Raw genomic sequence first — 20904 nt, 5'->3', positions numbered from 1 at the left:
TGAAAAAGATTACCATCCGAATTTGATTCCGTTAATCCATGGGTAAAAATAATGCATGCAGTAATCATGATATATACTCTCTCTTTGTACAGAGAATGAGCCCGATTTAAGGATGAGATAGAGGGGCAATTCTCTTATAGCTACAGAAATTGGTTGCCTTGTCTTACCTTGCCGTCTCTTCTCCCATTCTCTATATGTTAACACTCTAGTTCGTATCCATTACAACTTTTGGTTCAAACGGCTTCAACAACACATTATACAGCCTCAATTTTGATGTAGATCTTCCAAACTAGTCTCGTCTCTCATTCTCACTCTTGGCGTCACAGGTTTGGGCGGGCTAGGTGTATTTGGCCCACTTGTCGTACTTGTTACGACAGCCGGGCGACTGTGGGGAGATAACGGCATTGCTGTTGGAGTGGAATCAATGACAGGAGAGAACGAGGAATAAGATTTTCTGGACGATTTGTCAAAGTGATGAGACTGAGGACGAGGGGGTTTGATGCCTGCTAGTTTTAATGGTATTACACTTTCTGGCTTTCCTCCTTTGGTCCCTCTCCTTCCTTCGCCTGGGTCTGCAACAATACTTTCTCCTACAAGGAGACGATCTTGCTTATGGCCTTGTGTCATATCAAAATGCCCGTTTTCCGCCTCCGAATCGATCTCTTGCATGCTTTTTCGACGGGCAAAGATACCATGGAAGGAACCGCTGAGCTGCTTGAAGAATTTATGTGTATGAGGGGTGTGGCTATGTCCTTGGATGTGAGGGTGCGTTGACGGATGATGTGATTGAGACAGAGGCTGGGACAAGCTTGAGTCTTGCGACAAAGGGGCGGGTGTTTGAGATTGTGGTGTAGAATGTGATGATATTAATTCCGGTCCTTGTACTGAGGAAGGGACCATGGTAGTATCGTCCTGACCTTGACAGTCGACGTTGCGCGTTGCCCTTGACGCTGCTGGGACTGAATCATTTTCTAGGCTTGACCTAGGCATATGTTTAACCCCGCTAGCCACTATACCTTTACCCAGTTTCCTCGCTATCTTGCTTTCCCTACTTCTACTCCTGCTAGAGCTTGGCACACTACTACTTGCGCCGCTGTGCGGCGAATCACCCACTAATAGTGATGTGTTTGAAAGGTGATGATGAGATTGTGTTGGTGAGTCAATGTCCATATGAGATGACTGGCGCCGATGACATGAGCGATTTCGGAGAGAAGGCGAAGCGTCTTCAGGTATGGAAGAGGTTTCTGTTTGAACGATATTTGATAACTTTCTATCGTGGATCCCGAACGACGGAGAGCACGAAGGCGAGGACTCGATAACAAGATCTTCATCTTCCTTGGCTTTTCTGTCTGTTTGTGCTCGTTCAATTTGATTCTCCTGAGCTCAATTAACATGTTTGTCTCGAAAACTAGACTGTGGTCCCACCTCAGTTGATACTTCAGTTTGAGGATATGTATCATTTACAGAGGACAAGAATGACGATTCAGGTGGTGCAGGTGCTTGGGTATAGCCGCCATGGGAACGAATGAGGGAAGTATAGTACTTTTGAAGTGTTTCTGCGCGGCACTTTAGTTTGTCAGCCGATTCCAACAGAAAATTTTAGTCACATACACACAAATCCCATTCTGTCACTTTCAATAGCTCTCTTTCTAATGCGTTAAGTTCTGCCGTCTTGATACCTCCTACTTTTGCATAGTGCGTGTTTGTACAAAATACATCACATTGTGCTTTTGATCCTGCACATATGGATGCAATTAGAAATCTGTGAACTGTGAGTGAGGAGAGAGTGAAGGAAGGCAGGTTCAGACATGTTATATCAATGTAAGAGAGTAGTGATAAAAGCGGTATTTTCTACCCAAGTCAGTCCACTACCATTGCTTGTCTACTCACCTCGCAGTTTGTATATTTTACTATCCTTGCCAAGTAATCATTGACTGAAATGGCTGGCGCAGCTCTCGAGTGGAATCGGGTGAGTGCGTCCTGGGTAAGCACGACCTGGTCGTTATGGCGGATGAGCAACTCCAGCATATGGGCCAGCAGCTCTACCAGGATATCAGTGTGACATTCAAAGAATGCCCACGGAAGCTGCATATTGTTATATGTCGCCGTGGAAAGAACAACAAATAAACGTTTGCTACTTGATTTATTTATAATTTCTTAGTTACAATTGTATCTAACATTAAATTATTAATTACATTAATTAACTGTAAATATCCTAAAATCAAATTATCTTACAGGCAGCATCTAGCCATGCAATTGCACAAAAGTCTCCTATCTTTTTCAGCTCCGGAAATACCTTACTGTATATATCTTCATGGTACCCATTAATCCATGCGCGTTCTTCTGCGCTCAAGAGAGACACCTCAATCAGTGACGTCTGGATGGGCACCATCGTGATCCTCTCAAATCCAAGCCATCCCTTATTCCCAAAGTTTTCTCGAGTTTCCCTTCGCTCAATAATATCCAAGCCTTCAATCCGTATCCCCCATTCCCCGTCTTTATAGTACCCAGGCTCGTTACTTATGACCATGCCTTCTTCCAATGCCACTTGGTTAAATGCCGGGCGCTGACCCACGCCTTGGGGACCTTCATGTACATTAAGAAAAGAGCCCACACCGTGAGACGTAGAGTGTCGATAATCAAGGCCATCAGACCAAAGGGGTCGGCGAGCAAGAACGTCCCTTGTAGCCAGCATTGTGAGCTATGGTAGGCTGGTGATTCGGTGTGGTGACTTACAAAACATAACCCGTCGTTCCCCTGGGGAAAATGATCGTATCTATCCCGATATGCCCTTGCAGCACCCTCGTAAACGCCCGCTTTTGCTCCAGCGTCGGTTGTCCAAAATGAACGGTTCTTGTAACGTCTGTTGTTCCATCAAGATACTGTGCTCCAGAGTCACAGAGATACATTTGGTCTTGTCGGATGATGGAGGAGCCCTGAGCAGGAGCTGCATAGTGTATGATTGCTAGGATGTGTCAGGATCCTGGTCATCGGATAGGAAAGAGGAACTTGCCTCCATTGGGACCTGTACTTGATATTGTCTCAAAGCTTAAACCCATGAAATATTCTCCTTGTCTAGACATATAATCAGTTAATCTGTTGATCTAGTATACGCTTACTTTCTGAATTTCTCCAATACTTGTGCCGCATCATATTCGCTCCACTCTTCATCGTTTTTCAAGACCTGCTCCAACCAAGCTAAATAACGTATCACAGCTACGCCGTCTCTGATGTGACATCTTCTGAATCCTTCAAGCTCCACCACGTTTTTACGCGCTTTGAAATCTTCAATGAATGATCGTCGAACGAGTACGTTTTTCGGACCAAGACAGCGGACTACTGCCCAGCTGGTCTTGGTACCTATCAGAACCTTATTGGTCTTCTCCAATTTTTCTTCCTTATCTTCGTCTGTCGCTGCAGTCGCCTTTACAGTATCCGTTCTCCCCTCTTTTTGCCTCACATCCTCATGCTCTTTCTCTTTTCTTCTGTGTTTTTTCCCTTGTCCCATAAGCACAAGATTAGCTTGCCAATGTTGCAAACTAGTCCAAATTCGATCATAATTGAGCACAGCAACACCATTAGAGTGAAGATAGGTACGAATTCCATCAGAAAGTGAAGAAAGATTAAGAAAAAGTGTGCACTCTTCCGTAGTGATAAGTGCGTAGGCAAAGAACACCTATACCAGTATTAAGGGTGACATTGCTGTTTGTCTCCACGAAACGTACAGGATTGTAAGGTATATCACTACCCCGGAGATTAAACACCCAAGCCGCTTCATCGAGAGTGCTCACTACGATCCCCGGTGAGCCAATCTTCTTCAAGCGATCACGAATACGAGCCAATTTTGAGCTGAGAGCTTCGCCTGCGAATGATTCAGAAAGCTGAAAAATGGGTTTTGATGAGTAAGCAGGTCGAGGGAAGCATGTGTCTGTTTCCCAAACCTTGTCGACCAGGTTGGGTGTTGACACTAGTCTGTCACCAATCACCTCACCCGCATCTTGGGTATTTTCCCTCAAAGAGCTGGAGTTATCGATGGATAGAGAAGTCATCAGAGATTCAGCTTCGCTGTACGGGATGAGCGTCGGATCAATACCAATCCTTGCTGTCGAAGATAGAGATTGTACAAGCCATTGAGACCAAGTTGGGGTTCCGGGTAGTCCGCTTTTCTTGAGTCTCCACCTAATGTCAAAAAATGATTAAAACAACATCGACTTTCCATAATAGGCAGCAGTTGAAGAGCAGCTCACCCTTCACCGAGCTGTTTCTCAGCTTGTAGCCAGTACCGCCCATCAGTCCAACACCATGCTTGGTCGAATGTGATGACAGCACAACCTGCAGAACCTGTAAAGCCCGTCAAGTATGCACGACGATTGTCACAAGGCGCAAGGTATTCAGAGGCATCTGCAGAGTGATACATAAGCCAGAAGCCCATACCAAGTGGGATAGCTTACGTGCATCTTCGGATGGGACGACACTGGTGAATAATTAGCTAATAACTATAAGGAGAAGGATCATTTACTAGGCATCTATCTTGTGCTCCTTCATGAGAACTCGGATGGAATTGAGCTTATCCATGGAGGATAATGCCATAGCCGGATTATTGTGTTTAGATGATCAGTGGTTAAGGTAGTTGTTGATAAGATTAGATAAACGTATTTGAAAATAGATTCCAATGTGAAGTAATATAACTGATTAATCGTGCCTGATATGGAGTATTCCGCCAGAACTATACTTTTATCTACATTTTTATTTTGCATTCGCTTTTTTACTTTTACTTTTTTATTATTATTATCTAAAACAACGGTTATGCTGACGAGCCAAGCCATTGAAAGCATAACAAATATAGCACCTAGAATTGGGAGAATACAAACCAGGCAATTTAAAAGTACACCTACTAGAACGGCACGGAAGAATCATTACGAAACACTCAAGTTATCCAAGAATGCTAGCAGGCAACAAGTCAAAGCCAAATTCTATGAGGTAGACTCTTCTCTAACGACTGATAAGATGTTTCTGACCACTAGTAGTTGTCCAAAAAATACCATCCTGATGCAAAAAGTGGAGATGTAGCCAAATTTCATGAAATCAACGATGCGTACGCTACACTAGGGAACGAAGACAGGCGGTATATTTTTACTTTATCCTCTAAATGGCTCAAGTCGATGCTGACAAAATCACCACTGTAGACGCCAATACGATCTCTCCATTATACCAGCTTCCCAATCACCAGACGGCCCACACGCCTATTCGGCCCATAGCCATTCATCATTTAGACCCAACGATCCTTACTTACACAGAGCGGCCAAGGGGCCTCATAGAGCATGGGATGGTCATCCGTCTCACCCTTCATTCCACCCTCAAACCGAGAAATACACTCCTTTTGGACGGCGAACACCACACGGCACACAATACTCTTATGAATACAACTACAACTCCGCTGCCAATGTTCGAACTACAGATCGCGCAGGATGGGGTCGTAGGACAAGGCAGAGTGAGAAGGAGAGAAAAGAGGCGTATGCCGGGGGAGGAGGAGCATGGAAGTTTATCATCACGGCGGGATTGATCATTACGGCCGTTGCCCTGGGCGGTGGCTTGGCGGCGAGCTCGGAGAGTGCAATGGAATGGCCTAAATCCAGTGATCAAGCACAAGCAAAGCCTAGCAACAAGAAGGGTAAGAGGGATAAAGATGAGGATTATGGTGGTTCACTTTATGGGAATGCAAATGGTGAATGGTGTAACAGTACGAGCCACAAATGCATAGATCAAACTTGAGCAAATCCGTCTTTTGGCCATGATACGTGGCTCTTAGATAACTACCATATAATGAGTACAAGCAAGGCAAAAGTATTGTCGCTGTAAGAGTGGTTCAAAGATGAGATGGTTTAAACTAAAAGTTACAAGAAAGCAAGTTTCTTATCAGATTAGTTTATGCCATAAACCATAATCCATGTCTACATGCACCAAGGGCTTGTAGCCGTCATCATGCACAGATGTACATATCCTGTGATTGTCTTGGTGATTTCTACCACTTACTCCTCATATACCACCTTCCCATAATGATTATGAGATAAGACCTCTGTGTATATATTACTCTTGCCCTCGCAGTGCGGTACGATAAAGCACGTAAACAATCTTGCAGCCTACGTTATGGTAGCTTTTCTGCATTTTATAGAGTAAATCAATATTGATACTATCATTGATGTATTAAGAGAGTAAATTTTTACGTAAATATACAATTTGCGGGGCCACATACGAATTGTTAATTATTGTAGTGTAGACAGATTTTGACTTTGCTCTTATTTTGTTTTGTTCCAATTTTATTTTGCTTTTGTCTCGATATCTCGAAATCTTTTCAAGGTATACGGGTCAAAGGGGAAATCTTGGACTACATTCACGTGGCGTTGTCAGCAAGAAGAGTTTATCAACACGTCAAATTGCAGTATTCACTGGCCACTCACGGGCAAGTCTCACTCTTGATTATTGATTTTGAGCTCTCGACATGGCGAAAAACCTGTCTTTTCCGGCACAGCAGAACCCATATGGCCCTCAACAGCAAAGGGCCAGCAGCAGTAGTAGCTACCGTCAAGGAAGCGCTGATTACAATCAGAGACACGGACGACAGACCAGTGGATCGAGGAATGCTGTAAGTTTGATAGTAGGTAACAGTCCATATACTGACGTATCTAGTATCCTAATGCTCTAGATTCGTCCATCACCAGACTTTTAGTCACAACAAAGCAGCTGTTGCAAGGTCTAGAACAATGGTCGCAGGGTGTGATTTCAGAAGATGATGTGTGTTTTGACAGTCGACTCTAGATGTTTGGCGGCTTACAACGGCAATAGGTCAGCGATATCTATGTGAGGCTAGGAAATGGGTTTGAAACCTGCGTACAAGCCTTCAACAGGGCAGGCATTGAAACCTAGTATGTCAGCATGTCCATGTACAGCAAGGCAATCTTGACACATGCAGTGAACTCAAATCAATCCCACAAGACTTGCGTAACTGCCTTGAGCAATGTCTTTCAGGCGATCAGACAAAAGGTACCTTGGAAGAATATCTACCAGAGATACGTCAAATCATTTACAACCTTCTGCAAGGTCTGAAGCAGAAGCAGTCTCAATACAAACGAATGTTGCAAGAAAGGCAGCGTGCTATTGAGAGCAATGCGACATTGTCACAACTGACTCAAATTTCTCAGCAACCTTCATCAGTATCAACACATGCTCCTATTTCCACGATCACTCGGCCGGCGGATGCCCAATCCAAGAGACATCCATCCCGCGATTATGTTGAGGATCCTCGCCTTTCTGGACGCTCAAGTACCTCGACCTCTTCAATACCCTCTTCTGTGAATCCAACTCAGTTGTCTCAATCATATCACAATTCTATGACTCAGAACCAGCCTCATATCACTTCTCAATCTCAATTTCACCCTCATGCTTTCCAAACATCACGAATACCTTCCAATTCTGCGTTAGCAGAACGTGAGCGGCGTGCTGCTCCTTCTCGTCCGCCACCACCGGATGCTTTCCGTCCAACCAGAACTCCTGGGCCCAGAAGGCCCAGCTCTCCTATCGATGACCAGGCGCCTCAACAAAGTATCCATAATGTCATGGCAAGGGGTGTTTCTGGTGAAGGACCACAGGGATATAACATCCCAACAATCTCGATATCCCCTGGCTCAAGATCTAGTTCTACCACCAGTGCAATAGCGAGTGCCGGTCAGCAACAGAAACCAAGTCTTTCAATTAACACAAACAAGCCGATACCTCCGAGGCCTGACCGTTTCCCTCGTGACAGTCTTGGTCGGCCCCTGTCGCGTTTTTCAATGGACTCGGAAGCCTCGACGGGATCGCCTCCAGAAGCGACAGAATTTTCTGCTGCTCCTCAGATAATAACCTCTATACCAGAAGATAACGACAAAGATGGGCGGACTTCAGCAGATTTAAAAAGACGAACTAGAATAAGCGGAGATAGGGCGACAAGATTGGTCCAGGACAACTTTCGTTCAAACTCTGACTCTGGTCTGAGATCAGTTCCGAGTGCACCTAATTTAGAGACCTCGGGTTTACCTATCACCATTTCCACTCAACTCGGTGCTCAGCCTATGGGTCAATCGCCATTCCCTGACACAACTCGGTTTTCGTCCCACTCGCCTAATCGTACACCTGTTCTTCCAGATATCCCAATGATGGAATTATTGCCAGTACCAGAAGTACCACCGGAAACTCGTGCTACACTTGCCGCGCTTGAACGATCCGATGCGTTAGAACGCCGAGCGTCTAAACGATTTTCATCGTACACTTTCAACAATCTCAATCCATCTTCGCCCCGAGCAAGCCCTCAAAGGCCCACTCGTCGAGCAGTCAATGCTCATCAACAAACTCTCCATTTGGAGACATCGTCTGAAAGTGCTAGTTTAGGTGCTGGCTCTAGGCTAGAGAGATCTGCCTCAAAAGTTGGATCGCCTACTCTGGAGAGAGTAAGAGAGATGAGTGAGGAGCCAGAAGAAAGTCAAAAATCCCTTCGAAAGGGACAATCAAGTCCGACGGGTTCAGTGAGAATTGTAAATACTCCTCCACCAGCATCACCTCCTACTCCTAGACCTGCGAGCCCTGTCAAAGATCCAAATAGGATGAAAATTTTTCTCCAGATAGGCCGTAAAACTAAATGTCATATCCTTGACTTGCCGATCACTCAAGAACAGCTGAAATTGGTATTCATGGAAAGATTCGAATATGACCCAGGGAAGGAGGACTTTCCGGAAGTGTATATCAGAGACAAGGATGGAATGGAGTATGAACTAGAAGGGGTTGAAGATCTGAGGGACGGGTGCACTCTGTGCTTGAACATTGAACGTAAGCTGTATCATAATTTATAAAGACTTGGCAGAGCGATTGACTGGAGTATAGCTTTGGATCAGGTCAAACTCCATATTGACTCTACCTTTGCCACACTTTTGCAAGAAATTAAAGAACTTCGAACGGCCTTGGAGAAGGAGCGTGAAACAAGTAAACGATTGTCAGTACTTGTACCACCTTCTCTAAGCCATGAGATGTCCGGCTTGAGTCCTGTTAGTTCTTCTGTGGTGACTCCTACAACGTCACTTGAGATGCCTGCTCCAACCCCTCTAGTTGTTGGTCCTACTGAGGATCATCTCAAACAACTTCAAGAACAGCATGAAGAACTCGAAAATCTGCGTCGGGAATTGGCTATCACTAGGCAAGCGCATAATGAACATATGACAGAGTCATCGTCCACTATCTCATCTCTCAAAGATGAAATTTCTCAGCTCAAGAAGGTTACCTCTGCCAATCCCAACTCCAATCGTAGTCTCGTTGATGCGTCCAAAGTGGAATTGGACACTCAGTGCACTGACACCATTAAGGCAGTCGAAGATATCACTGATATGATCGATGGTGCAAGAATTGACGCATACAAGCGATTTGTAACCCCTTCAAAACAGCAAATGTCTACTATCACATCTGACTTGGAGAACGCTCGCAAGTTGGTAGACACTTTCTCAAAAGCGGTCAAGCTAGCGGACCCTACTTGGCGAGGAACGTGGCAGACAGAATTACACAGAGTCATGGAGGAGCAAAAGCTTTTGAATCACCAGCTTAAGCTTTGTGGCGATTTGAAGAAGGATCTTGAAGATGCTGAGACGATGTTGAGCAACGTGCAAGACTTTGTAGACCAACGCGTCGCAGGCCAACGAACTGCCAAAATCCGCGTAGGGGCAGATGCCGACGTCGAAGGCAGTGATTTTCCTTCTCTCTTACTTGAGATACGCACCAAAGAGTCTGACCCCGAACAGCGCCTTCGCGCCATTGAAGCTCAGCAGAAAGTACGAGAGAAGGAGCGCGCTAATAAAGTGGATGATTTTGAAGCAGAGTTGAAAGGATTTGTAGGGGGTAAGAAACTGCGTAAAACGGGTGGAGCCGAGGAGGTCGATAGAATGCGAGGGAGAAAGGATGAAGTACTCAGGACCCAACTTACAGGGGGAAGTCTAGCACCACAAATGACAGGAGGTTCAACATTCAGTGGAGTATTGAGCCCACAGGTGACTGGGACGACCAGTGCCATTGGAGGATCGCCCAATCCCCAAGTTACGGTGACCGAAAGCGCAGGCGAAAGATCGAGAACGCCTACCAGAGCTGGTGACAGAGACAGTCCTGATTTAGTATCTGCTTCTGAAGATAGGGAATCAGGCAAAAAAGCAGAGATGGCGAAAGCTTCCATCGCTGGAGGTTTAATTGGAACAAGACCTTTAGCACTCAACACTCATGGTTCATCAACGCTCATAAGGGACCCATTGGGTAGGCATGAAGACGGAAATGATAGAGAAAATGATGAAAAGTAAAGATGATAATTGTATATAAATATTTCATATGACGATAATTGGGTTTCAAATTGCAAGGTCAGATTTGCGTACATTATATGCGCTCAGAGACAACATAATCGTATAATATACATAAAGACAGAACTAAATGCAAGAGCGACGAGTCTTGCGATGATATTACACAGAAGAATGAATGAGAGGTTAGACTATACTGGATGCGTCTTTAATAGTACCACATAGTTGTACAGACAGATAGCTTTTCTTGTGTTTTGCCTCATCTTATCTCAAAGATGATAGTTTATCCTTGCGCATCCACGCTGGCTAGTGCCTTTTGCACTTCTCTCAATGCCTTATCGGCACTGACACTATTCCTTCTTTTCTTGTCCCCTCTTTCCCCTTCACCACTAGCGCTCCCTCTAGAAGCCCCTTTCATACCTGTCCTGGCACTGGGATCAATAAGCACGACAGCCTCTGCGGATGAAGAGGAAGCAGGACGAGAAGGTGCAGAAGATTCGTCATGGGTAGGGAGGGTGGTAGGTCTAGAAGAAGAAGTTGGGAATGATAACGCTCCACCTGTGAGGCCGCTTCCACTGCCACCCAGAGCGCCTGTAATAGAATTTCTCGCCCATGAACTACTTGCTGATCCATTCCGATTATGGCCTCTTCTCTGAGATGCTGCACCTATGTTGGGGCCGCCGGCACCACTACCTGCTACGGCACCAAAAGCGCCAAGGCCAGAGATGGACCCAGAGAAGCTTCCACTTTTGTGATGGTTTGTTACACTCATGGCTCTGGTGTGCACTTGTGGCGCAGCGGGATCATTATTTACAGGAAATGGAAATGGAGAAGCACCCGTTGTCGCACTAGACATGGATGAGCGGTGGCCTATGGCTCGTGCTGCAAGAGATTGAATAATGGTAGCTGCGTCGGGACGGTCATAGGGTTTGATGTGGCCAGTAAATGCGATTGGTGGGTTGAGTAGAAAAGAGAGATAGGCACGTTTAGCTAGAGCAAGTTGAGTCAGATGCCTTTGTTCAAATTTTCTCCACTCACCAACGTTAGCATCTGCAAAAACAATGAGGGCATTCGTGTCGTCGAGCCATTTGATTCTGTAACCGCCCTTCTCGTTATCCCAATCTTTAAACATGAGTTGAAGGTCTCGGGTCTTCAGCCTGAGCAGGCATCAGCAAGCCATAGGGATCCGTATGAAGATACTCGCTCTGAGGAGAAATTAGCGAGATGAAGTATCCTGGTTATAGCGGCTGATATCTGAACTTGAGACGGCGCTGCGAGGAGAGTGCCGTTTGGGAGCGAGATGGACATGCTGCCAATGTCAATAAATGTTGAATGAACGAAATAACAACCCGTCCAGAGTCTTAAAATGAAAGTATAAAAGCAAAATAGTAGAAAAAGAATGATAACTTGTAATAGAAGACTGAGTCAGAAAGAGGTCTGTGCGTCATTGTAGACGCGACTGGTGGACAGCGCCACTTTCGGCGACCGCCGAAATTCCGGTTTATCATTCCGAAAGCGAGGATCATCAGACGCCATCTTAACTCTTCGCATTTCTATCTCTGTTTCTCATTTTCTTTTATCCTCGTATTTGATTTTATTTCATTCTTATAAGGTAAGTCATCTAAGTCCGAACTCGGTTGGGAGCAGGGAAGGACTTGCAGGCTTGCGTTAGTCCTCGTATGCGGATACAGACTGGACACAAGTGGTTGCCACCGGAATTCCATCACCTTCCACGTATGCTAGGCTCTTACTAGGCATTGTCGTTCGCTTCTTTCCGCCATTTTCTCGAGCTTTCCAAATTATATTGCTGTTTAAGATCAATGCTGATAGCCTGATTGTTATCATTGAACCTATAATCATTTATCTGACTAATCGTCAATTCTATTACCTTATTGTTCTTCACGCCACAGTGTGAAGCATTTCACCATCATGCAAATTTTCGTCAAGACCCTCACCGGAAAGACTATCACCCTTGAGGTTGAGTCTTCTGATACCATTGACAATGTCAAGTCCAAGATCCAAGACAAAGAGGGTATTCCTCCAGATCAGCAACGACTGATCTTTGCTGGGAAGCAACTTGAGGATGGACGAACCCTTTCCGACTACAACATCCAAAAGGAATCCACCCTTCACCTTGTCTTGCGTCTGCGAGGCGGTATGCAAATCTTCGTCAAGACCCTCACCGGAAAGACTATCACCCTTGAGGTTGAGTCTTCTGATACCATTGACAATGTCAAGTCCAAGATCCAAGACAAAGAGGGTATTCCTCCAGATCAGCAACGGCTGATCTTTGCTGGAAAGCAACTTGAGGATGGACGGACTTTGTCTGATTACAGTGAGCTGGCCTAATGCATCTACACGTAAACATTATGTCTAAATTTTTCCCAGACATCCAAAAGGAATCTACTCTCCATCTCGTCCTCCGTCTGCGAGGTGGTATGCAAATCTTCGTCAAGACCCTCACCGGAAAGACTATCACCCTTGAGGTTGAGTCTTCTGATACCATTGACAATGTCAAGTCCAAGATCCAAGACAAAGAGGGTATTCCTCCAGATCAGCAACGACTGATCTTTGCTGGGAAGCAACTTGAGGACGGACGAACCCTTTCCGACTACAACATCCAAAAGGAATCTACCCTTCATCTTGTCCTACGTCTTCGTGGAGGACAATAGTAAAGGTCACTGGTTAAAAGCATTGGATTGTAGGAATTATCGTAGTATCTGGCGATCTTGTAGGCAGTCGTTGAACCAATAGTAAATGGGTGTTTGCTCTATGCAATAGACATTGTACCATTAAAGGAGTGGCTAGTATGATACATTATTCTCACGATGAAAATCCGCCAGCGAGAGTGGCTTGATGAAGATCCACCATTACGGCAGTTACTGAACAATCATCTATCTGTTTTTAAAGCTTGGCCAAATATGGCGCCTAGTCTGGTCATGAATTGACAACCTTCGTCTCCAATCATGTCATAGGCAATCTGTCCGTTTTTTGGCTCTCAATTCTGATACTGATGTGTTCAGAAAAACCATCAGAGCTGGCCGCAATAGCAAAGTATTTTTTGGGTACCCTTAAAGAATGACAGAGAAAGAACGGGTTTGAAAAGAATCTGTAAAATGCACAGTAAACGAGTGTAATTGTAGAGGCTCTCTACTCCCATTCGTAGTACACATAATTTGTTGGTAACATTTTTGTAGATGCCTTGTCTTCATAACCTATAACGTAAGGTACCAGGCAGTTGGACGAGTGGTGATATGATTTATGCAAATCTGATGTTCCTGAAAGATAAGATAAAGATACAATTCAAAAGAAAAGGTACGGGCAGACAAAGACATATTCTGTAACATGTATTGAGACATGAGCATTGCGACCGTTGTTCTTTGGAGATAACCATGGAAAAGGCCTGTTTGGGAATGATCATTTTAGGTCACAAGCATTCAGCTGCGATTTGATAATAGATGACTATTATTGCGTGGTCAATACTTTTTTCACTACACGACCAAACCACTGTAACGACTGTACAGTGGAGATTTTGGGACAAATGAAAAGATTTCTGTTCCCATGTTGGACGGAAGGCTCCCTTTTTCATGAAGAATACAACGTCAGTTACATGTTTCTCATGGCTAGTGTCTAGACGTTGTGCTCGCCATATCTGACTATCTTACCCTATCACATAGTTGTCGCCACAATTCATGACAGCTGAACCTTTGTCGATCCGATCTCCTTCGTCGTCCAGACAGTTTGAGGTGTTGAAGGATTTTCACATTGAAGAAAAAGACAATAAGCCATGTCCGCTACCAACACCTGTATAAATAGACGTCTCTAAACTCCCAAAAGGCTGAGTAACAAGAAAGCAAATAGCCCATAATATCATACACCAACACCTCAATGCTTTTGAAATTCTCGTCATGCTTTGCATGCCATATCAACTGCACATAATGCAGTCATATGCTTCTACTCTATACTGTATATACTAGAAATAGCACCTCAACAATCGTAATCGATACGAAAAGGTTTAAAGGCGCACAAGAGAATATAATATCTAATGAAAACAACAAAATAGAAAAAACGTCAAATGATACTACACCAAACGTCTGGGCATCAAGAATCCAAAAACCAACCAGACCACAAAAGCTAAATTAAAAGTCTTCCTCAAGAGAAAAGCCCTTTTTGATTGCATTGTGGTCGGCAGCGCCGACGGCTTGATTGACACCAGACTTGGAATACGCAGAAACTCTAGATTCGAAAAAGTTGGCTTTGCCTTGAAGGGAAATCATCTCCATAAAGTCAAAGGGATTGGTAGAATTCCAAATCTTTTCGTTACCAAGAGCAACAAGAAGGCGATCGGCGACAAACTCAATGTATTGACACATGAGCTTGGCATTCATGCCAATAAGGGAGACAGGAAGAGCCTCTGGCAAGAGATCAGTCACAACAGATTCAACAGTTAAGAGTCACCTACCTGTCAAAAACTCTTTCTCAATCACGACAGCCTCTTTAATAATAAAAGTAATCGTGTCAGGATGAGGTCTTCGTCGAAGGTGAGTAAACAAGAGGCAAGCAAAGTCGGTGTGGAGGCCTTCATCACGAGAAATGAGCTCGTTGGAAAAGGTTAAGCCTGGCATAAGGCCACGCTTCTTGAGCCAAAAGATAGAGGCAAAGGAGCCAGAAAAGAAGATGCCTTCAACGGCGGCGAAAGCAATCAGTCGCTCGGCAAATGAGGATCGATGGTCAGAAATCCATTTGAGAGCCCAATCGGCCTTTTTTCGGATACAAGGGATGGTGTCGATAGCCTCGAAAAGGTAATTTCTTCGAGCAGTGTCCTTGATATATGTGTCGATGAGAAGAGAGTAAGTTTCAGAATGGATGTTTTCCCTAAGACAGTCAGCATCGGATCAATAGAGTTATGTTAAATGTACATCATAATTTGAAAGCCATAGAAGGACTTGGCCTCTGCGCATTGCACCTCTGCAGAGAACCGCTCGACAAGGTTCTCATTGACAATACCGTCAGACTACGTATACATGTCAGAACGAAGAATGCCTTCTACTGATCAGACCTACAGCTGCAAAGAACGCAAGAACATGCTCGATAAAGTATCTCTCATTGTCGTTTAGTTTATTCTCCCAGTCATGGAGATCAGGCGCAAGATTAATCTCTTCCGCAGTCCAAAAGGATGCTTGGGCCTTTTTGTACATCTGCCAAATCTATACAGTAAGTCAGGTCAAGTTCGTCGACGCGTAATTCTCCACATAAACGATAACCCACCTCGTGGTATTTGATGGGGAAAAGAACAAAACGAGCATTGGTTTCCTTTAGTAGAGGCTCTTCTTTTTCCTCACAGTCAATATCACCAACAAACCTTTTTCTATACTCTTCGACGTCGTTCTCGGGCCCAGCGACAGCCTCGACATCTGGTTTGCCAGGCGTGACGGCCTGGAGTTTGGAGAGAAGACTAGCTTCAGAGGACTTCAGAGAGGTAGGTTTGTTAATATCAATGCTAGCAAGAGCAGAGGCAGCAGCCTTGGAAGGAGTTTCTAAAGTAGCAGCCATGGTATGAATACGTGATGGAAGATGAATCACAGAATGCAAAGAATAAAGAAAAAGAGAAAAGAGGGACACAATTCCAGATTTTTATACGACCCAGTCGCGTCAACCAACTTGTTCCTGATATGAATCAACCTCTTTACGCGTTCTCCTAATTTTCGACGCGTGTATCGCGTTTTTTGACGACGTGCCTTGAAAAAAGGGTACTTCAACCTGACGTGTTATTATTTGAGGTGATACAGTTTCGGCCGGATACAATGTGGGTTCAACCTAACAGCGATTGTGGCACTTGATCTTCGGGAATGACGTCATGGCAGTGCTGAGCAACATTACTACGTTCATCTGGAACATAATGTTAAGGTATAAAAGTGATGACGTTTACAGATTCTCATTTGGTATTGCACTGGCACAGTTGGATGACAGTGTGTAGTTACGGCTCATTCTTGGCCTCCAGCTTATACCTCAGTCATTTGAGATGCGTTGGTGTAAGCTATAATGCAAGCTAAAAAGAATATCCATATCCTGCAATGTCAAAATATCTCTTATCTGAACTTTTCAATTGGTTGCAGTCCCAAGTGTGACCAAAAACTTGTAAATACGCATCACAAAGATCGCATGAGGTGGCATAATCTGAAGAAATGACCGACTATATATATTGGAGAGGCCTCCACCGACGCGTCACCGTGACATGGAATTTTCTGATTTTGGTGATACCACGCGCGTCGTTACATGACAACCATTTTGCATATCTTTACTTTCTCAATTACATCTGTTCCTTCTTTAGTCATAAAGTCGGGCCGCCATATCATAGTATTAGGCTCAGCTACATCAGCTACAGCTAGCAGTACGTGATGGTGAAAGAGACACCCAAACTGTGAGCGTTCATGGACTTGTACCCAGCACGACGTTGATGTCCGTAGCGACACCAAACAGCGCACTCTCGCTTCGTTTTTTGGCTCGCCAAATGCACGTCCTAGACTGAGCCAGGTAGCCAAGTCGTCTCCGTTGACCTCAGTGGCGGCAAGTTCTCCCATGAATGAAAAGCCTCGGCAGGAAAATGGGCAAAATACATCCAATATAAGACGGAAAACCCCGCTCAGGCCCGGATCATCGTCAGAGGCGACGGCTGTGAAGAATGAAGATGACTTGACGCCTTTACCAAGGAGCGAGGCGTCAGAGGCGACAAGGATTGTAGCGTCTTCTCCTCTAAAGGGCGGGAAAAACGCAAAGATATTGAAATTTGAGGATGATGAGGATGAAGAGATGGAAGAACCTTCAACAGTCACTAGGTGTCGGGCAAAAAGAAAGGTTATCTATGTTGACCCTGACAGCGATGATGCTTCAGAACGGGAAATGACTACAAAGCCTGCCAATGGTCGTAAACCTAGAAAAAGTCTTAAAGAAGATTCTTCTGAAGATGAATACAGATTCAATGAGGATGAGGATGCTGAAATGGTTGCAGCACTCGATGAATACGAAACGAAGCACCTCTCATCCCCCTCCAAGTCGTTATCTCCATCTCCAAAGAAGGCCAAGGCTAAAAGCCTCACAGTTGATAAGGAAGCGTCTTCGTCCGTCTCGAAACCTCCCTCTTTCACTCCTGTTCGGCCTTCAATCAGGTCTACTGGGTCAACCAGCAAATCCAGGGATTCCAACTCTTTTCTTACTACCGCTGAACGCAAGAAGATTCAAGCAAAAGAAGACAAACGCGAGACCGAGCAATGTTTTGACTTTCTTGTGAATATCAAAGATAAGGATGGGAACCGTCCGGAAGACCCAGAGTATGACCCGCGATCCATCAATATCCCAAAAAAGTCTTGGCAAGAGTTTACGCCTTTTGAGAAGCAATTTTGGGAAATCAAGCAAAATCACTACGATACTGTTCTCTTTTTCCAAAAGGGAAAGTTTTACGAACTGTATGAGGACGATGCATTGATTGGGCACCAAGAATTTGATCTCAAGCTTACTGATCGAGTCAAGATGAAAATGGTGCGTCTCTCATTGACCTGAGATAAAACATCATCTCATCCACTTTCCAGGTTGGTGTTCCCGAACAATCTCTCGAGTTTTGGATTGCCAAATTTCTTGCCGCTGGCCACAAAGTCGGTATTGTCGAACAGGCAGAAACAGCCATAGGCATGGAGATGCGTACTAAATCCAAATCTGGCGGAAAGGAGATTGTCCGTCGAGAATTAAAGCAAGTCTTCACAAACGGAACAATTGTGGATGGAGGTTACTTGAGCAGCGATGACCCCAATCATCTAGTATCTGTCAAGGTACACACAATACCTTCAAATGGGGAGACAAATGCACATCGCTGACATTGCAACATAGGAGTCAGTGGGTCCGGATGGCCTATCGAGTTTTGGTATCTGCGTAGCGGATGCATCTACAGGAGAATTTTCACTCACTGCATTTGATGATGATATCTCTCTCACTCGATTGGAAACGATGTTTCGTCAAGTCAGACCAAAAGAGCTTATTCACGCCAAGGTACACATCTTTCTTTTCCGCAAAACCTTGAGCGCTGAATCTGTATAGGGAAACTTGTCTGTCATTACTACTCGTTTACTCCGTAACATTCTCCCATCCTATACTTTGTGGCAGTCGTTTAAAAACAACAAAGAATTCTATACAGCCGAGGAGACCATACGGCAACTACCCGAAATTTTTGCTGCTGGCAAAGCCGAAGAAGGCGATACCATCCCAGAAGCCATCGTCAATATGCAAGATAAGCCTCTGGCTATGGAGGCTCTCGGAGGTATCATCTTTTATCTTAAATCTCTCAATCTCGATAAAGATCTTATCTCGCAAAAGAACTTCAATATCTATGATCCCATCAAAGAAGGGAAAAATTTAATTTTAGATGGCAAGACTCTCGACCACATGGAAGTGCTTGTGAACAACGAAGGTGGAATTGCAGGAACTCTGGCAGAGCTCTTGCTTCGGTGCATCACACCCAGTGGAAAGAGACTGTTTCAAATATGGCTGAGATCTCCCCTTAAGGAAGTCAATGCCATCAACGACCGGTAAGACATTCATGTTAGAGACATCCTGCAAAACTGACGATCAAGAAGATTAGATGCTGTAGATGATTTAATGAATCATCCTCGGTTCGCTGGTGACTTCACTTCTTTGTGTAAGGGTCTTCCCGACCTTGAGGTGAGTTTACATTCTTCTTTATTGCTTCCTATCCTGACTTTCGGCCAGCGTCTTATCTCTCGTATACACGCAGGCTCAGTCAAACAGTCTGATTTTCTCAAAGTCATTGAAGCTTTTAGCAAACTTAAGAAAGGCCTTGAGAATCTGACAGATATGGCGGAACTGTTCGACTCTAGTAGTGTTCCAGGGCTGATGCGAACTATTCCGGACTTGAGCGAGATGATCGAAAGTATCCGAGGCATGTTCTCAGTCCAGGAAAATGAGAAAACTCTTGCAATCACACCTAATTCTGGAGCAGATGCAGATTGCGATGCAGCTGATGCGGAGGTTGATCGCATAGAAAGTGAACTCGCGGAGATTCTTGCCGAGGCAGTAAAAACATTAAAAACGAAGGACGTACAGTACTGGCACAGTGCTCAGGGTGGAAAGGAAATTTATCAGATCCAAGTGCCAACTGGTGTCAAAGTTCCTGCAAAATGGACTAAACAAAGTGGTACAAAGGCAAGTGATCGTGTCTGCTAAACAACCGTCGTTCAAGTGCTAAACCCATCGACAGAATTACAACAGATATTACACTCCAGATACCATTCCTGTCATCCGTCAGCTGCAAGAAGCCCGTGAAACGCAAACAGCAGCTAAGCGAGAGTTTTTCAAGCATCTCATGGCCGAGTTTAGCAAGGATAGACAAATATGGTTGAAAGCAGTCCGAGTAATTGCAGAACTAGATTGTCTTGTCTCCCTTGCCAAGGCCTCTTCGGACATGGATGAACCGAAGTGCCGGCCCACTCTTCTTGTCTCGGACTCGGCGTACATCTCATTCCAGTCTCTTCGGCACCCTTCCATGTGCTTGCGATCAGATTTCATCTCCAATGATGTCAAACTTGGCGGTACCAACCCTCGACAGATTCTGTTGACAGGTCCAAACATGGCGGGAAAGAGTACCCTGCTGAGAATGACTGCTATGGGAGTCATTATGGCCCAAATGGGGTGTTATGTACCGGCTGAGACTGCAGAACTAAGCCCAATTGACCGAATTCAAACAAGAATGGGAGCTTATGATAGTATGTGGACTTTTACATGCCTTAGCCAGTACTGATCATATGCTAGACATGTTTGCAAGTGCTAGTACTTTCAAAGTCGAACTCGATGAGTGCTCTCGTATTTTACGCGAAGCTGGTCCTTGCTCTCTCGTCATACTGGACGAGCTAGGCCGAGGCACATCCACATATGATGGCATGGCCATTGCTGGTGCAGTGTTACACCACATTGCAACCCACACTCTTCCGTTAGGCTTTTTTGCTGTATGCGTTCCTCTCACTTCTATCTCTAGCTCATACTGACCAACTCCAGACCCATTATGGTTCTCTCACCGATGATTTCACTTATCACCCTAATATCCGCAAGATGCACATGCAAACTCACGTGGATGATGAGCGAAAACAGGTAGTGTTCTTATACAAACTCATACCTGGTGTCGCAGAGTCCTCTCATGGTACTCGTGAGTTGCTTCTCACTTATGTTTGACGGGAACAGCAGAGTTGATTGTGCTTGCAGATGTTGCAAGGATGGCAGGCGTCCCGACTGAGGTCGTTTTGCGTGCAGAAAGTGTCTCTTCCCAATTCTTTGCTGCATTTGGTGAGAAATTGGTCAACCGTCGTCAATCCAAACTTCCACTAGTTGCTCAAGCAGACTTTGCATGGTTGATGAAAGTGGTCGATGGATTGCAAGAGGCAGAAAACACTGGTTTAGCGAAGCTTGGGGACGTGATGGATATGATCAGCATGTGTGTCGGAAGATACGAAATGAGCTAGGTAGATAGTTATAGCGAAAGAAAGTA

At 44.8% G+C, this 20904-nt stretch overlaps 8 protein-coding genes across 8 annotated transcripts; 4 read left to right on the top strand and 4 right to left on the bottom strand.

Annotated features, from left to right (window-relative positions):
• Window positions 1-264: 264 nt before the first annotated feature.
• Window positions 265-2091, bottom strand: L203_102557 (uncharacterized protein; the record flags this gene model as incomplete). The annotated part of the gene is made up of 4 exons (XM_066211982.1): window positions 265-1377; window positions 1426-1566; window positions 1612-1671; window positions 1891-2091. The coding sequence occupies 4 exons, from the start codon at window positions 2089-2091 to the stop codon at window positions 265-267; spliced, it is 1515 nt and encodes a 504-aa protein (XP_066068079.1).
• Window positions 2092-2221: 130 nt separating this feature from the next.
• On the bottom strand, window positions 2222-4590 carry L203_102556 (uncharacterized protein; the record flags this gene model as incomplete). The annotated part of the gene is made up of 8 exons (XM_066211981.1): window positions 2222-2681; window positions 2737-2965; window positions 3014-3075; window positions 3120-3676; window positions 3726-4179; window positions 4248-4401; window positions 4452-4474; window positions 4520-4590. The coding sequence occupies 8 exons, from the start codon at window positions 4588-4590 to the stop codon at window positions 2222-2224; spliced, it is 2010 nt and encodes a 669-aa protein (XP_066068078.1).
• A 216-nt stretch (window positions 4591-4806) lies between these two features.
• L203_102555 (uncharacterized protein) lies at window positions 4807-5772 on the top strand (the record flags this gene model as incomplete). The annotated part of the gene is made up of 3 exons (XM_066211980.1): window positions 4807-4980; window positions 5028-5125; window positions 5187-5772. 3 exons carry the CDS (start codon window positions 4807-4809, stop codon window positions 5770-5772), a joined length of 858 nt encoding a protein of 285 aa, XP_066068077.1.
• Window positions 5773-6499: 727 nt separating this feature from the next.
• On the top strand, window positions 6500-10364 carry L203_102554 (uncharacterized protein; the record flags this gene model as incomplete). The annotated part of the gene is made up of 5 exons (XM_066211979.1): window positions 6500-6643; window positions 6688-6792; window positions 6844-6923; window positions 6971-8859; window positions 8914-10364. The coding sequence occupies 5 exons, from the start codon at window positions 6500-6502 to the stop codon at window positions 10362-10364; spliced, it is 3669 nt and encodes a 1222-aa protein (XP_066068076.1).
• A 277-nt stretch (window positions 10365-10641) lies between these two features.
• On the bottom strand, window positions 10642-11666 carry L203_102553 (uncharacterized protein; the record flags this gene model as incomplete). The annotated part of the gene is made up of 3 exons (XM_066211978.1): window positions 10642-11348; window positions 11397-11515; window positions 11563-11666. The coding sequence occupies 3 exons, from the start codon at window positions 11664-11666 to the stop codon at window positions 10642-10644; spliced, it is 930 nt and encodes a 309-aa protein (XP_066068075.1).
• A 58-nt stretch (window positions 11667-11724) lies between these two features.
• L203_102552 (polyubiquitin) lies at window positions 11725-13030 on the top strand (the record flags this gene model as incomplete). The annotated part of the gene is made up of 5 exons (XM_066211977.1): window positions 11725-11730; window positions 11812-11970; window positions 12269-12299; window positions 12382-12693; window positions 12747-13030. 5 exons carry the CDS (start codon window positions 11725-11727, stop codon window positions 13028-13030), a joined length of 792 nt encoding a protein of 263 aa, XP_066068074.1.
• A 1467-nt stretch (window positions 13031-14497) lies between these two features.
• L203_102551 (uncharacterized protein) lies at window positions 14498-15911 on the bottom strand (the record flags this gene model as incomplete). Its single annotated transcript, XM_066211976.1, has 5 exons — window positions 14498-14772; window positions 14821-15233; window positions 15278-15372; window positions 15422-15565; window positions 15627-15911. 5 exons carry the CDS (start codon window positions 15909-15911, stop codon window positions 14498-14500), a joined length of 1212 nt encoding a protein of 403 aa, XP_066068073.1.
• An 845-nt stretch (window positions 15912-16756) lies between these two features.
• Window positions 16757-20878, top strand: L203_102550 (uncharacterized protein; the record flags this gene model as incomplete). Its single annotated transcript, XM_066211975.1, has 11 exons — window positions 16757-16779; window positions 16826-17894; window positions 17945-18181; window positions 18240-18398; window positions 18447-18934; window positions 18983-19067; window positions 19116-19568; window positions 19624-20128; window positions 20175-20368; window positions 20418-20565; window positions 20622-20878. 11 exons carry the CDS (start codon window positions 16757-16759, stop codon window positions 20876-20878), a joined length of 3618 nt encoding a protein of 1205 aa, XP_066068072.1.
• Between the last annotated feature and the right edge of the window lie 26 nt (window positions 20879-20904).

Source organism: Cryptococcus depauperatus, chromosome 3 (assembly GCF_001720195.1).
Source record: "Cryptococcus depauperatus CBS 7841 chromosome 3, complete sequence".
NCBI lineage: Eukaryota > Fungi > Basidiomycota > Tremellomycetes > Tremellales > Cryptococcaceae > Cryptococcus > Cryptococcus depauperatus.
The sequence above is the reverse complement of the archived record's forward strand: the minus strand, read 5'-3'. Positions and strand labels throughout refer to the sequence as shown.